This window comes from Cnephaeus nilssonii, assembly GCF_951640355.1.
Source record: "Cnephaeus nilssonii genome assembly, chromosome: 12".
Lineage (NCBI taxonomy): Eukaryota > Metazoa > Chordata > Mammalia > Chiroptera > Vespertilionidae > Cnephaeus > Cnephaeus nilssonii.
The window spans coordinates 16,022,100-16,036,652 of NC_137083.1; the positions used below are offsets into that span (position 1 = coordinate 16,022,100).

At 37.3% G+C, this 14,553-nt stretch overlaps 1 protein-coding gene across 1 annotated transcript in view; it reads right to left on the reverse strand.

Annotated features, from left to right (window-relative positions):
• The window catches only part of HDAC9 (histone deacetylase 9), a gene marked incomplete at its 3' end in the record, with an annotated part of 637,805 nt that overhangs the window by 14,710 nt on the left and 608,542 nt on the right, over positions 1-14,553 (reverse strand). Inside the window, exon 25 of the mRNA XM_079785596.1 lies at positions 5,875-6,022. Within this exon, the coding sequence (XP_079641722.1) occupies positions 5,875-6,022 (148 nt within the window). The remainder of the gene's footprint in view (positions 1-5,874; positions 6,023-14,553) is intronic.

Genomic DNA, 14,553 nt, shown 5'->3' on the forward strand with positions numbered 1-14,553 from the left:
TGGAAGCTATGAATATGTTGCCTTGCAAGACAAAACTAACTTTGTAGATGTGCTTAAGATTAAGGACCTTGAGATGCAGAATCATTCTAAACTAGAGGCCTGGTGCACGATATTCATGCGGCGGAGGCGGGGTTATCTCTGCCTGGCCTGCACCCTCTCCAATCTGAGACCCCTTGAGGGATGTCCGACTGCCAGTTTAGGCCCGATCCCAAAACTGGCAGTCAGACATCCCTATCGCAATCCGGGACCACTGGCTCCTAACTAATCACCTGCCTGCCTCACTGTCTGATCACACCTCACCACTCTGCCTGCCTGCCTGATGCCCCTAACTGTGCTCCCCTGCTGGCCTGATTGCCCCTAACTGCTCTGCCTACCTGCCTGATCGCCCCTAACTGCCTCTGCTTCAGCCCCTGCCACCGTGGCTTTGTCCAGAAGGACATCTGGAAGACGTCCGGTCTATCCAGTCTAATTAGCATATTACCCTTTTATTAGTATAGATTATCCTGGTATGTCTAATGTAATCAAATGAGTCTTTAAAGGTAGAGCATCTTCCTGTTTATTTTTTTTAAGCCAACTTTCCTAGCTTATTTTCTTCAGTTCGAGAGAGATGTGATGACTGCCGAAAGTTCAGAGAGATATAAAGTTGTTGGCTTTCAAGATAGAGGAAGGCGCTCCTGAGCCAAGGAATGCAGGCAGCCTCTAGATACGAGAAAAGTGAAAGAAACAAGATTCTTCCCTACAGCTTCCAGAAAGGAACCAGACCGGTCCAGCTTCTGATTTTAGCCCAGGAGATCTGTGTCAGCTTTCTGACCTTTTGCCACTTTAAGTCACTGAGTTTGTAGTAACTTTTAAAGATAGCAATTGAAAACTAATACAGTCCCCAAGTAAGTAAATGTTTTGAGGAATGAAGGAAGCTTTGTGACCCTGGCTCCCAACGTTTGTCTCGCACACAGAAAAAAATCAGGAAGTGTTTAAAGAATGCACAAACCAGATTTTCTTCCTCCTCATTCTGTAAGTTGGAGGATAATCCTGTGATCTGCCAGCATCCCTTTTGTATTTTCCTTCCCCCATAAAGACAATTCCTTTTTTCATTCCAAGAAATACTTGACCATCCCCTCCTTCCTTTGTTGTGTTTCCCTAGTCAACCCATGTTTATAATGCGAGTACTATGGATTCTGTTTAGTCAACATATTTGAAAATGCACATTGTCAATTAGTACTATGAAAGAAAATAAAGGTAAAATACACATTTTATCTCACAAAATTCATAAACTCATAAAATGATAAAAATGCTGATTCTCTCAGAAAACATAATAAACAGGGACAAGAAGAACTTAGGTATCATCACAAAACGTTATGTTATCAATGTTATGTTTAACAATGTTTTGCCTTCTATCTTGGATTTATTCATTCAATAAGTATTTGTTTATTACCTACAATGTACCTGGCATTGTGGAAGTTCTTAAATCAGCTAACCACAGATTAGTTAACTGAAACAACTTATTGCTTAGTGATTATTTGTCAAAATCTTGTTTTTCATGACTATTCTATTGATTTAACCTATGAATAGTTAAACATATAGATGCCCAGGTACAGTCGCTATATCCTAGTATTATAGATCGTTATGATGAATGATGTATTAAAGGAGGGAAAATATAGAGCAAAGTGAAGAATAAGAAATATGATAGAAAACAATAATAAAAACCAACCTTTACTGAGTTCTTACTATGTGTCAGGAGTTCTGTTAAGTTCTTAAGATGTATTTGTGTCATTTCATTCTCAAAACCCTATGAAATTTTCCCTTCATTTTGAAGACAAAGAAAATAAAGCCCAGAGAGACAAGTAACTTGCCTCTGACCAAACAATTATTAAGTTGGAGATTATTATTATCTAGGCCAGCTGATTGTAGAGTCACACTCTGTTCTTCCTCTGTAATTGTAAGATGATAGCTGTGAAAATACTAAGTCAGACTTCACACATGTTGCAAGACTGCCTGTTCAGCACTGAAAACAGAGATTAAACAGATGGTCCCAGGAAGAGGAGGACAAAGATAGTAAGGGACAGGCTATCCTTCCTTTTCACAGGAATTTCCAAATCTCAGCCCACCTTTCAACTAAGGATTTGTTGACATTGGATTAAAATTAAGAATAAAATTTATATTGGTATGTTTGTGTAGTTAGATAAAGAAGTACTCAAAATAATGGTATCTTAGAGAAGAATCAGAAACTTGCATACTTCGTGCAATATTTTAGTGTCTAGAAGCCTTGGAGACACACTCCTAAAGGATGGAAAACAAAGTTGATTTTCTAAATATATTAGACATTAGACAAGAATGTGTATTTTTAATAGTGGTCTGTATTTCTATATAAATCTTCAGATATAGGAAAATGGGGTTATCAATGTCCTGGGCACTACAGATAGGCTATTCAAAGCTAAAGCAGATGATACTTGGGATTTTCCAGTGTATTGTTACACTTGTTTTTCATACTCATGAATAAGATAGTTACTCAAGATACAAAATGGCCTGTCATATATTTCTCATGCTTTTATATTATATAATGATTTGAAACCATCTCATTCATGAGAGAAGTTATCTGAATTTGAAGATGAAATGATTAAATAACCAAATCAGACTGTATTAAGGAAACATAACACAATCCATGTTATAATCAATAGGTCAAACTCACATTTGATAAACCCAACTTTCAGGTGTGTTTCCAATAACTCAATAGTTGAACATCCTGAAGTCTTACTTGACAGAACAACCTTTTTCTTTAATTTCAGCAGATTCTGAACAGGTATCCAAGAATAAACCTGAATACTGCTTTGACCTTGTCAAAGCAGAAGCATTTGAAACACATATCTGACCAATGCAGCCTCCTGGCCAACAAAAAACCCCTAAGATCACAACTCTCTTTTAAAAACAATATGCTGTATATGACCAGACCTATTTGCTTAATATTCTTTGAACGTATAACTTGGCCTACTTAAATTTTTTTCATATTTTGTTTTTGTTTTGCTTTTGCTGATCCACCAATCATTTTCCCCACTCAAGTCCTTTGCCATCTGAAAATTAGGTTTTGAAAACTGCATTTCAGTCAATCATTCCCAAAATGAATCCCCAAATATCAACGTTTTCTAATAATGTATTCTTCATGGTCCGCTAATGAGTTATAAAAATGAAATGACTGTTTTTCTCTGTGTTGTCATCTCCACCCCCATCCCCCATCCAAGAAAAATGAACAAAAAATACTTACAATGGTTCTTAGCCAGGAGCATTTTATCCCTTATTCACTAGTGGTAAATGAGTCAGATATGAGTTGGCCAGGAAAAGAGCTGCTTTACCCAAAATCTTAGTACAAAATGAGTCATCTCACTCCAAACACCCATATATCCTCCAAAATAACTGGCAAGAATATCCTATAAAAAGAATCTTGCCTTCACCCTTTTCCATCCATTTAACTCTCTGATTTTTCTAATTTTTCAATTTCCTGTGCACTTAGAACATTGCATTCATAACAAAGGCCCGATAATATATGCACCTTTCTGTCTCATTCTGAAAGTCATCTTTCCTGTATTGAGTCGGAGGACAATTCAGATAGTATTCCCCTGAAAAGGAATAAATGCTCCGTGGCTTTCAAGGTTTCTCTCGGACTCTGATGAAATCCATGCATGGTTCACTAGGAATGCAAAAGCCAGTTCTAGAATAATTTTTCTTTTCCTCTCCTGAAACAGTGAGTTCAAAGCCATAGAAAATATTTCAAGCAAAACCATTTTCCTTCCCACAAGAGAAATCAATCAAAATTGATACAGTCTGTCTAAAACTGATAAACAAATAAGAGTTGAGGCAGCAAATGTCAGTTCTGTTTCCCTGTATGTCAAAACATTCCCATTCCCATTTTCTCTCTGCCATGAGATGGAGCTAAAAAATCACTGTGAACTGAAGCCAGGGCTGAGTCCCTCTGAATTAGTAGAAGTCAGGCACCCTGTTTACCTGCGTAAACAAGCACACGTACAGAGCTAAATCCTGCCAAAGTGCTCAGATTTTTTCATTACGTAGGGCTCATAACATGACTGATTATTCTTTCTTAAAAATTAATTTTATTTACTTATTTAATCCTCACCTCATGATATGTTTTTAATGATGAGAAAGAGAGAGAGAGAGAGAGAGAGAGAGAGAGAGAGAGAGAGAGAGAGAGAGAGAAACATGGATTGGTTGCCTCCCGTATGTGCCCTACCTAACTGGGGATTGAACCCAAAACCTAGGTATGTGTCCAGACCTGGAACTGAACCTGCAAATTTTTGGTGTATGGACGATGCTCCAATCAAATGAGCTACCCAGCCTGGGCATTGTTATTCTTAATTACTCCAAACTCTGCAATTTAATGGGCGAAATTACTTATAATTCATTTCACTCAGGCTGGAATTTAGCTTCATTTCTATATATTAAATGGATTCTCAAGCATTGCTATTCTCTTTTTATTATCCAACACTAACAGATGCTAGTTCCCTCAGTTTTATAGCCCTCAAATGACAGACACTAACTGGATTTGGCCTTGGGAATAATTACAACACCTTTGGATTATGAACTTGGTTCAATTCTTAGCTGGGAACGGCAGGGGGTTAGTTCATATTATCAAAGACGTAAAATAAGTTTTCCCTTATGTTCCAGATGCCCATATGATGATGCCTTTTAATACAGTACTGTGTGACTTTTCTTTCCCTGCTGGTAATCTGTTATTTAAGTGGTTATGGTAAGAAAAAATAAAAGTGAAATCCCCTATTCAGTGTATCTCCTGCTCTTGACCAAAACAAGATGTTAAATCCATTAAACTCTGAATGCTCAGTAAAAGAGAGAAAGCTAAAACTGTTCAAATTTGTGCATTCTTGGGAAAATTGCCAATGTATGTAGTAGTAGCAGGATCGGTGTAATTAATGGTGATGTTATTTACAGAGGGAGTCCGATTTCATTCTCAGAAGCAATTTTCAAGTGCAAACTGTTCAAACTGAGGAACTGGGGCTTTGAAGTCAGCTGTAGAAAGCACCAATATTCATGGATGGACATTTGTGGTGTCTTTGGTCATAGTAGACTCAAAAAAATTCTGCCTACAGCATTGTCTGTAGGATAATGCGATGAACACCAAAATGCATAAACCAAAACATTTCTTAAAAGGAAAATAAGCAAATGCAATCTTCCTAGTATGTCAACCTTATTCCCTCCCCCCCCCCCCCCCGCTGAAAGCTCTATTCATTCATATGAAGACTAACTGAAATCAATCCCTTCTTTTCATACTGTGAAATAAAATCAGACCCACGTCCACACTTTTCCTTTACACACATTTCTTTCTCCTTTGGAGGCAATGTCCATCTTTATCTAATTGTTGAACCTCAACAACAGTCACATAAGAGCTTGTATGTATATATGCGATCCAAATGACTAACAATACCTCCAGCTTCTACTCTCTCTTTTTCTGTTGGTGATATCAGTAATTTCAAAAGGATGAGAGAAAGAAAAGAACATCTGGAAAAACATAGATAACTAGGGATAGAAGGTAAGCCCATAAGCAGCTCTTTCCATAATAATCTGCACGAAATTATCCAACAAGAAGTGATTTTTCTCACCATCTATCTCATCCCTGCCATTTCGCTGTGAACTGCAACCACATGCTCCAGCTCATGTTTCCCAGGAAAAAGGAAACAAATGAATGAATTCTTGACAGCGGACAGCATGTGCTGGGGCATCTGTGGCTTTGGAGAAGACAGGTGGTGGAAGGGGAGGAGACAGGTGAAGGAGAGTCTGGAGAGGGGTTCAGGAACGTGAATGATGAGCCTGGAGGTTACTGACCTTAATGGTTCCCCCATGCTGGACCCATACCTGCTATCTTCTTGAGCGAAGGGCTGTTCCACATCCACCGTCAGGGAGGCCAGGGCAGAAACGGTGTCTGTCTCCTCTTGCAACTGAGCCCCAGCCAGAGCACAGCCCCTTGGCACAGCCACCATTCTTACTGACTTCCAGTACTTGCCTAGGAAAACACACACACATGCATCAAACTTTACTGGAATTTTAGCTAGAGCAGTATTAATCAGAATATTCATCTAGGTCCAACTCAGAGTAGCTGTTAAGTTAAAATTCACCATGCTATACATGGTTGTAATTTGGTTTCTTAACTGTTATGATTACGTCTTTGACTAACTCTAAGAATGCCAAATTGTTAAGTGCTCATATTCCCAACTTGGAGTCGCTGCCTTGCTCAGAAGGTAATAAGTGAGGAATAATCCAGGTCTAATGAACTCACTCTCAGATTGACAGCTGTCTCTGCAACTAACGAAGCAAATTCTGGGCACTGTGCCCCCTGGGAAACACTCAAGAGACTGGGAGGTAGAAGTCTCGGGGAGAAACTGAATGAAATAGTAATGTTGAAAATTGCTACTTGAGCCATTAACTTTTTTTAATGAGGTTGGAATATTAAAGAAAAAGAAAAGCCCAGAAATGCCAGCATGAATCGAATGGCAACTTTGCCAGAACAATCAGGTTTGTTAGTCCTGGATGTTCTTTCTTTCTTAACCCCAGGGTGTGTACTAGAACAATAATTGATTTAAAACTTTAATATATGCACTAGCTGATGTTGGAACCCTTCCATATGTCACAGGGATGTTTCTTTTTTATTTTTTGAGGCAGGGAAGGAGAATGAGAGGAAAATAGGAGGTCATTTCATGAGAACATGCCAGTGGGATAAATATGAAAGAGTAGAGTTAATGATCTTCTTACAGCCCCTAAGCTATTTTGGGGGAAGTGTTTTGTCACCCCAAATCAAAGCAGGAGAATCGCCCTGGGTGCTAGCATGACTTACCAGGTTAGAACTACCTCTGCAGCCTGGCCAATTAGGCAGAAAGTTGGCATACATTGTTTCCTTAGTTACAAACACACACACACACACACACACACACACACACACACACACACACACACACACACAGAGAGAGAGAGAGAGAGAGAGAGAGAGAGAGAGAGAGAGAGAGAAACACAACAACAAAACAAAACAAGTTCCACCAGGGAAGAAAGGCAAATGGATGAACACTGGATTGGAAAGAAAGACAACTGGGCTCTGGACCCAGCACCACCTCATGGTGACAACGCTCTCCGGCACTTTATCTCGGCTTCTCAGAGCAAGGGGATGGCCTCAAACCCCTTCCAGCTCTTACTAACATTTCATGATTGACCTTTCCTCATCTTCCTGCTTCACAGAGAAATGAATGTCCTGTCAGGGAAGGAGACCAGTCTCCCCAGCTTCTCACATAGTTGTCTACTGCTATGATCACCTGGTCTGACCAAAGTCTGAGAATCATAAAGCTTTTAATTTGGACCACATCATAGCAGTTTTAACTATGAATGAACTCACAAACTATTTTTTGAAAGCTAAGGCTGTGCCAGATGTTTAGGACACAAAGATGATTCCCTGGCATCAAGCAACTCATGGTCAAGTTGAAATGGCGCTTTTAGTAAACAAACAATGACCATTTTGTGTAAAAAGGACCCTTGTGTTCCGGAGAGGAAATAAGTGGAACATATACTTATGATGACGGGAAGGTGAGAGAAGACTTGCCAGAAAAAATAACACTTGAATGAATATCTGAGAGACCATCAGAATTTAGTCAAGCTGAAAGAGATGGAGGTGGCGATGATGAGGTATCCCTGGAAAAGAAAACACTGTATACAAATAAGCAGAAACTTGAGTTTATGTAGATTATTGGGGTATAAAGTCCACTGCTAGGCATAACTGGGACATAGGAAAAGTCTGGATGTGATGAATGATACTGCTGGGTAATTAACACACAATCTTGAATCACATGCCAATGATTTTGGACTTCACCTTGTGAGTGTGAGGGCCATCTTAAGCAGAAGATGTAGGGAATCAAGTTTAAGTTTGTAACAGAACCTTCTGGAGAGATCATGGATGATAGATTAGAAGGTGAGGAGAGTGGTGGCAGGAAACCAATTTCACATCTTGGCAAAAGTCCAGGGGGAAATGATTTCTAAATGAAAAGGAAATGACATAATAGAAATGAGGAGGGACTAAAGAGAGGTTTAGGAGGTAGGCAATGAAAATGTACCTTGGCTTGTTCTTCAGTCACTCCCCCCACCCACACCTCTCTCAGCTTTGAAAGATGACCCTGAATCGACAGTTCCATGGCAAGACCCTAACTTCTCTAGGTCACTATGTATTATAATCTTGCCCTGGTTGGAAATGCTGTGTTCTGTCTATAAGTGCGTTCAGTTGTACTGAGTTTCAAAAAGTATTATTATTAAACACTATTTTAGCTCATGAAGCTGGTGATGCTGGATGACATGCTTTCCTTTTTTTCTGGAGTGACTAACATGGGCCCCTGGCAAACAGGGAGCCGGTGGTTTATGGGTTAAATTATGTTATAAACATTACAGGAAAGAGAAACTGCTATGACTGAGCTCCGAATATGTGCCAAGGACTGTGCTAGGTGTTTTCATGTTTAGAATTTCATTTAATCCTCATGACTGAGTAGACAATATTGGATAATTTTTTTCTAAGTACATGGCTAGCAAGCAGAGGAGCTGAAACCTTCAATTAGGACTGCCTGATTCCAAAATGTCTCTTTCCCTGTATTCTGTGGTTGTCCATTACTTTGTCCTCTTCTACCCTCCTCCTCCTACATATAAAAATAGAGAGATAGACTCAGTATATGAAATCCCAACTTAAAAATTTTACACATTGCAAAAGAAGTATATATAATCTTTACAAAGGTAAATGACAGTTACCCTTTCCTTAGATATGACTCAGTTGATCTACCTTTTATTGGCTTAATGGCATGGGTTTCTTGCACCAAATGAGACAACCATGTTGAGACTAATCTTTTTTGCTGTTTCTTTCTCATAACCTAATACTATTGCAAGCACATGATTACCAGGTATAAGTCATTGACAAAGCTCATATAAAACTGGAGACAAGTGCTTGCTCATTAAAGAGTATTAATAAGAAGTCCGTCAAAGATAGAGCCCTGAACTAAAAGTCATGATTTTCAGGGTGGAGAATCCTCATGAGTCCCAGAGAAAGCATTTTGATCACTCTGGGAAACATTTTCCGCAATTATAAAATGATAGGCTGGGTGATGACAATGAAAGGTCTCTTTCTGCTCTAATTCTCAATGACTGTGATTCTTTTGATCTCACATTATGAATCACCTTTGGGTATTATAATAAATTTATTATGGCAGAAAATCTTACTTTTCTGTTGGCTTATGAACCCTTGAAGAGGTCAGCAAATACTTTTAGATAATATGGCACATCTAGAATAACCATTGGCTTTAATTTGCAAGTATTGTACTTTTTCTTCAAGAAGAAATCTCTTGGTTATAAGACAAAACAAACATCTTTATCCCAAAATACAATCAGGACAGAAGGTATGAACCATTAATAACAATCTCTCAGCAGAATGACTGACATGATCTTTATGTATGTGAGTAGTACAACAATTTTTAAATGGCCAAGACCTTTTTGAATAAAACATAATGTGTATAAAATATCCTGCTAAGTTAAGAATAAATATTAGAAGTTTGGCTTTTATCCAGATGTATATGAGGTTCTTGACTCAGAAATAACCCTAAACTTTAAATTCAATATGGCCTCTGGCGAAGCCTATAAAAACAAGGGAAATATTCTGCATTAATAATGCATTTATAAACCACTATCTCTATCTGTAAAGGAGAATAATTAAAGTATGCATAGCACCGGTTGAAATATGCAGCCAATTCAAACTCTGCAATTTATGGTTTATATTTTCACACAATGGATATAATTTTTTTTTAGGCATGTATGCAATACAATCATATAAGTTGACATGGGAATAATATGCCTATTAGCACATAAGAGAAATGAACCAAGGTTTATTAATAGAGTTTTCAGGAGCTGCTATTCATAAAGTAAAGTATTAGTAGCCTTGCCCTAACTGGTTTGGCTCAGTGGATAGAGCGTCGGCCTGCGGACTCAAGGGTCCCAGGTTCGATTCCAGTCAAGGGCAAGTACCTTGGTTGCGGGCACATCCCCAGTAGGGGGTAGGCAGGAGGCAGCTGATCGATGTTTCTCTCTCATCGATGTTTCTAGCTCTCTATCCCTCTCCCTTCCTCTCTGTAGAAATCAATAAAATATATTTAAAAAATATTAGTAGCCAGCCACCACTGGTAATAAAGCTGGCAAAAGAGTTTTCCATTAAAACCAGACAGGCACACTCCCTCTTTGGTCATATCCTCTATCTTTATTCATTTTCCCTACTGTGTAATCTTCCCACTTTTCACCACTTTTTTTTTTCTTTTGGACGATCAGCCTTCATTATTCTGCCTTTGTGTTTTGTCTGGTGAAAGGTAAACCAAAGAATGAATCTAAAATAAAGGTAAAAACTAAATAATGGAATGCAGAAAGTCTAGAGAGGTGGGGGCCATAAATGGAGTGTCACGGAGTCAGATAGGAGCCATGAGAGGATGCCTTGCAGATGCCTTACATAAAGTCAGACTTCAGTATAAACCATGATGTTCCTGGTAATGAGCAATTTGAAAACAGCATGGGTGGACATGGAGAGCATTATGCTAAGCAAAAAAAAGCCAGTCCGAAAGATAAATATCACATGATCTCATTTGTGGAATATAATGAATGACAAAAACTGATGAACAAAAATAGATCCAGAGACAGAGAATCATCGAACAGACCGTCAAACTTCAGAGGGAAGGCAGGGGAGGGTGAGGGGGTGGATAAGAGATCAACCAAAGGATGTGTATGCATGCATATAAGCACCAATGGTCACAGACACTAGAGGGGTGAAGGCAGTGGCTGGGGAGAAGTCAATGGGGGGGGGGGAAGGAGACATATGTAATACTACATGTAATACTTTAAACAATAATGCATTTAAAAAATAGGAAGTTGCTGACATATGTGTTAGAAATAACACATCTACCAAAAGTTTTCCCTTTGACACTGATATTTTTGCTTCATTTCATGACTATTTCTTATCAGCTTCATTGAGGTATAGTTTACAGTCAGTAAAACTTACCAATTTTAAGGGCAGTTATGATGCATGTTGACAAATGTGTACAGTCATATAACCACTACAACAGTCAAAATATATAATATTTTCTTCACCACAAAGAGTTCCTTTTGGCCTTTGGAGTCAACTTCTTACTCTCCTGCTTGGCCCCTAATAATAACTGAAATTCTGCCACTGTACTTTTGCCTTTTCTAGAATTTCATATAAATGGGACCCCAGTCTTTAATATCTGGATTCTTTCACTTAACATAATACTTTTGAGATTCAAAACATTTCTTATCTTTATTTTATCATCTCTATCTTTTGCCTGGTATGTAATATGATTTCCTTTTCCCTCTGGTTTCTTTTAAGATTTCATTAGGAGGTTCCTCAGTATGATTTTTATTCATGTTTATTCTGCTTTGAGTTTCACAGATCAGTGGATTTGTAGTTTTCCATCAAATTTATAAAACCCTTTTCTATTATTTCTTCAATATTCCCCAAACTACCACCTTTTCTGGGACTCTATAGGTATGTTATACTGATTGATATTGTCCAATATATTGCTGATATACTATATATAGTTTCTATTACTTTTTCAATGTCACTTTCTTTTTTTATTTGATTTTGATGGGTTTTGTCTTGTATGTATAATAAGCCATTAGTCCTTCCAGGGCACAAAATTTTATTTTAAATATTATATTTTTTATTTCTAAAACTTGCATTTCCTTGGTTTTTATGTTTTTAATTTCTCTGCATTATGTGTGCACTTTCCTCTTCACAGTAAAAGTAACTATTTAATATTCTTGTCTGCTAATTCCATCATACCTTCCTTGCATTTCTTGGTCAGTTTCTGTTCATTGATTTCTCTTGTAGTCGCAGGTCATATTTTCCTACTTCATGTCATGGCTGGTAATTTTCATCTTGATTCTTGACATTGGCAATTGGAACATTGTTGGTTGTTGAATTTTGTAGTGTTCTTTGAAATTGTTGGACTTGTAAATTACTTGCAATTAGTATGGTCCTTTTGAGGCTTGCGTGTACTCTGTTAGAGCGGCATCAGAGCAGGCTGTGGCATAAGGCTGATTTATCCCTACAACTAAGATAAAACCATTGTGATATCTCTACATGATATGATGCCTTGTGCATTATAAGGTCTCTCCACTCTGGCTAGCAAGAATACAAACTAGTTCCAATTCTGTGTAAATACCTTGAATTGTTTAATTTACTGTTTTCTATTGGTTACTTTCTTGTGGTGTTTCACCTCATGAATGTAGAGATAAGTAAGACAAAGGTTTAAGAAACACCTGTACAGATACATGGAGCTCTTTCTAGCAACTTCATCTCAAACATTCTACCTCACAAATTCTAGTCATCTCAATCTCCCCAAATTCTGATCACTTTATCTTTACCTTCAACTCAGAAAAACCATTGGACTCTATTTGGATTCTCCTCTACGATGCAGCCTGGGAATTGCCTCTCATTAGTGAACTCTGGCAATTATAGGACTCATTTTGTTTATTTTTCTTTCCTTGTTTGTTTCCCCCGAGGATCACAGGCCTTCACTGCCTGTTGCCTAGTGCCCAAAAACAAGGTTCTATATATGTGTTTTTCTGCTTTTCTTTTATTTCTGATCAAAGAATAATTCCTATAGAATGTAGTTAACTCCATCATATTTGGGGTCAGAGGTCCATTTATTGAATATTTTGATTATTTCTAACTAATTAGAAAAAATGTAATCAAAATCCAGAAAACTCATTTATAAAGTAGTTAAATATTACTACAGTTGATAATGGGCAGCAAAGAGAGAAATTTTATACTGCTATGTTGAGCTGTTTTATTTTCTTTGCCATTAATAACAGCTGTATTTAAAAAGCATTGTATTTCAGTTAACTGTATTTCACCCTAACTGTGCTTATGTAAAGGCATTTAAAGTTTTGAGAATAACTTTAATTTTCATTAGGATAACAAGCCTGTTGCTTTTTAAAAGGAATTTAAAAATAAAATGTTATTAAATTTACAATTTTTATTAAGTTACAAAATTTATTAATTTTGTGTAATCCATAGCTAACTAATGCCAAACATATTTCTATTCTTTAAGATTAAGCTGTGCTCCCCAAAGTTTAAATTTGCATATTAATACAAAGTCAAATGATTTTATTGTCAGTTTTAGATTTTCACTGTAATTTACAACAGTCTTCACAATAATGCCCTATGTTTCATTTTTGGTAGGTTTATTTCCAAAGCTTCACTTTGATTCCATGAATGTTACAAAAACCATTAGAATTAATTGGTGTTTCTAATTGAAATATCTGAGAACACTATTATCATTTAAGCAGAAGGTTCTTCTGGTGGAGTTAACAAATAACAATTATTACCTCAAGTTGGAGCTTGGGGAAAAAAACAAACAGACTTGGAAGTGAAAATTCATTTAGAAATTTGGGTTTCATCGTGTGATACTTAAATGCACTTTCTGCAATTGCACTTGTTAAACTTTCTCCTTGGGACTTAGTTTCTATATTTGTTTTGAATAATTAATAAATTTTAAAGTACTGTAGATACTGCCACTAATTCAGCAGCATGTATCTTCATTGTTTGTGTCACTCATGTAACTATGTCCCCCTGATGAATGATGAATATTGACAAATATTTTGTGCAAGTTATATGTTAATTACCAATATATCTTGGGAAATAGCAATTGAGCACTAAATTTTTTAACATGCACATTCGTTGTGCGCACATTTCCACCAATAGTGTTGATGGCAAAATTTAAAAAAAGGAAACTAATCATAAAATAGTTGCAGAATTATAATGTAAAGTTGACAAAACTTCTGTAGAAAAAAATTCAGAGAACAAACACTGCATTAAGGACTGCTCCCCCTATTTCTTAAACATATTTTATCCACATCTAACCTCGGATTCTTATGTTCCCCAAGACCCCACCTTCTGGCAGTCTGGTGGCTTCACGCATGCCACAGCTGTGGCTATAGCACACCTGTCTGGTGCACCAGGTGGCAGCAATGTTGAATATTTCTCCCGCCACTGCTCAGACCAGAAATTTAGGTGTCCTTTACAACTGGAGTCTTGGTTGATGTCTGTTATTTCAACATTCCATCCAGCTACCACTTGTTTCAGATTTTTCTTTTTTCAGAAACCAAATTGGTCTCACACCCTGGTTTTGTGAATAAAGTTTCGTTGAAACACAACTATACTTCCTTGCTACAGTGAAACAGTTAAGCAGCTGAAACACAACACCATATATATATATATATATATATATATATATATATATATATATATATATATTTACTATCTAACATTGTACAGAATAACCTTGTTCACCTCCAGTTTAAAGCAAGGAAGCATACAGACTAGTATGCCTTATTTAGTAAAAGATCACCCAGGCATCAATTTAGAGAATAAACTGGAGAAAGCTAGAGTGGATGTGGGTAGACTACTTTGTAGGATATAGAAATGGTCCAGGAGAAAGTTGATGGAAACCTGATTGG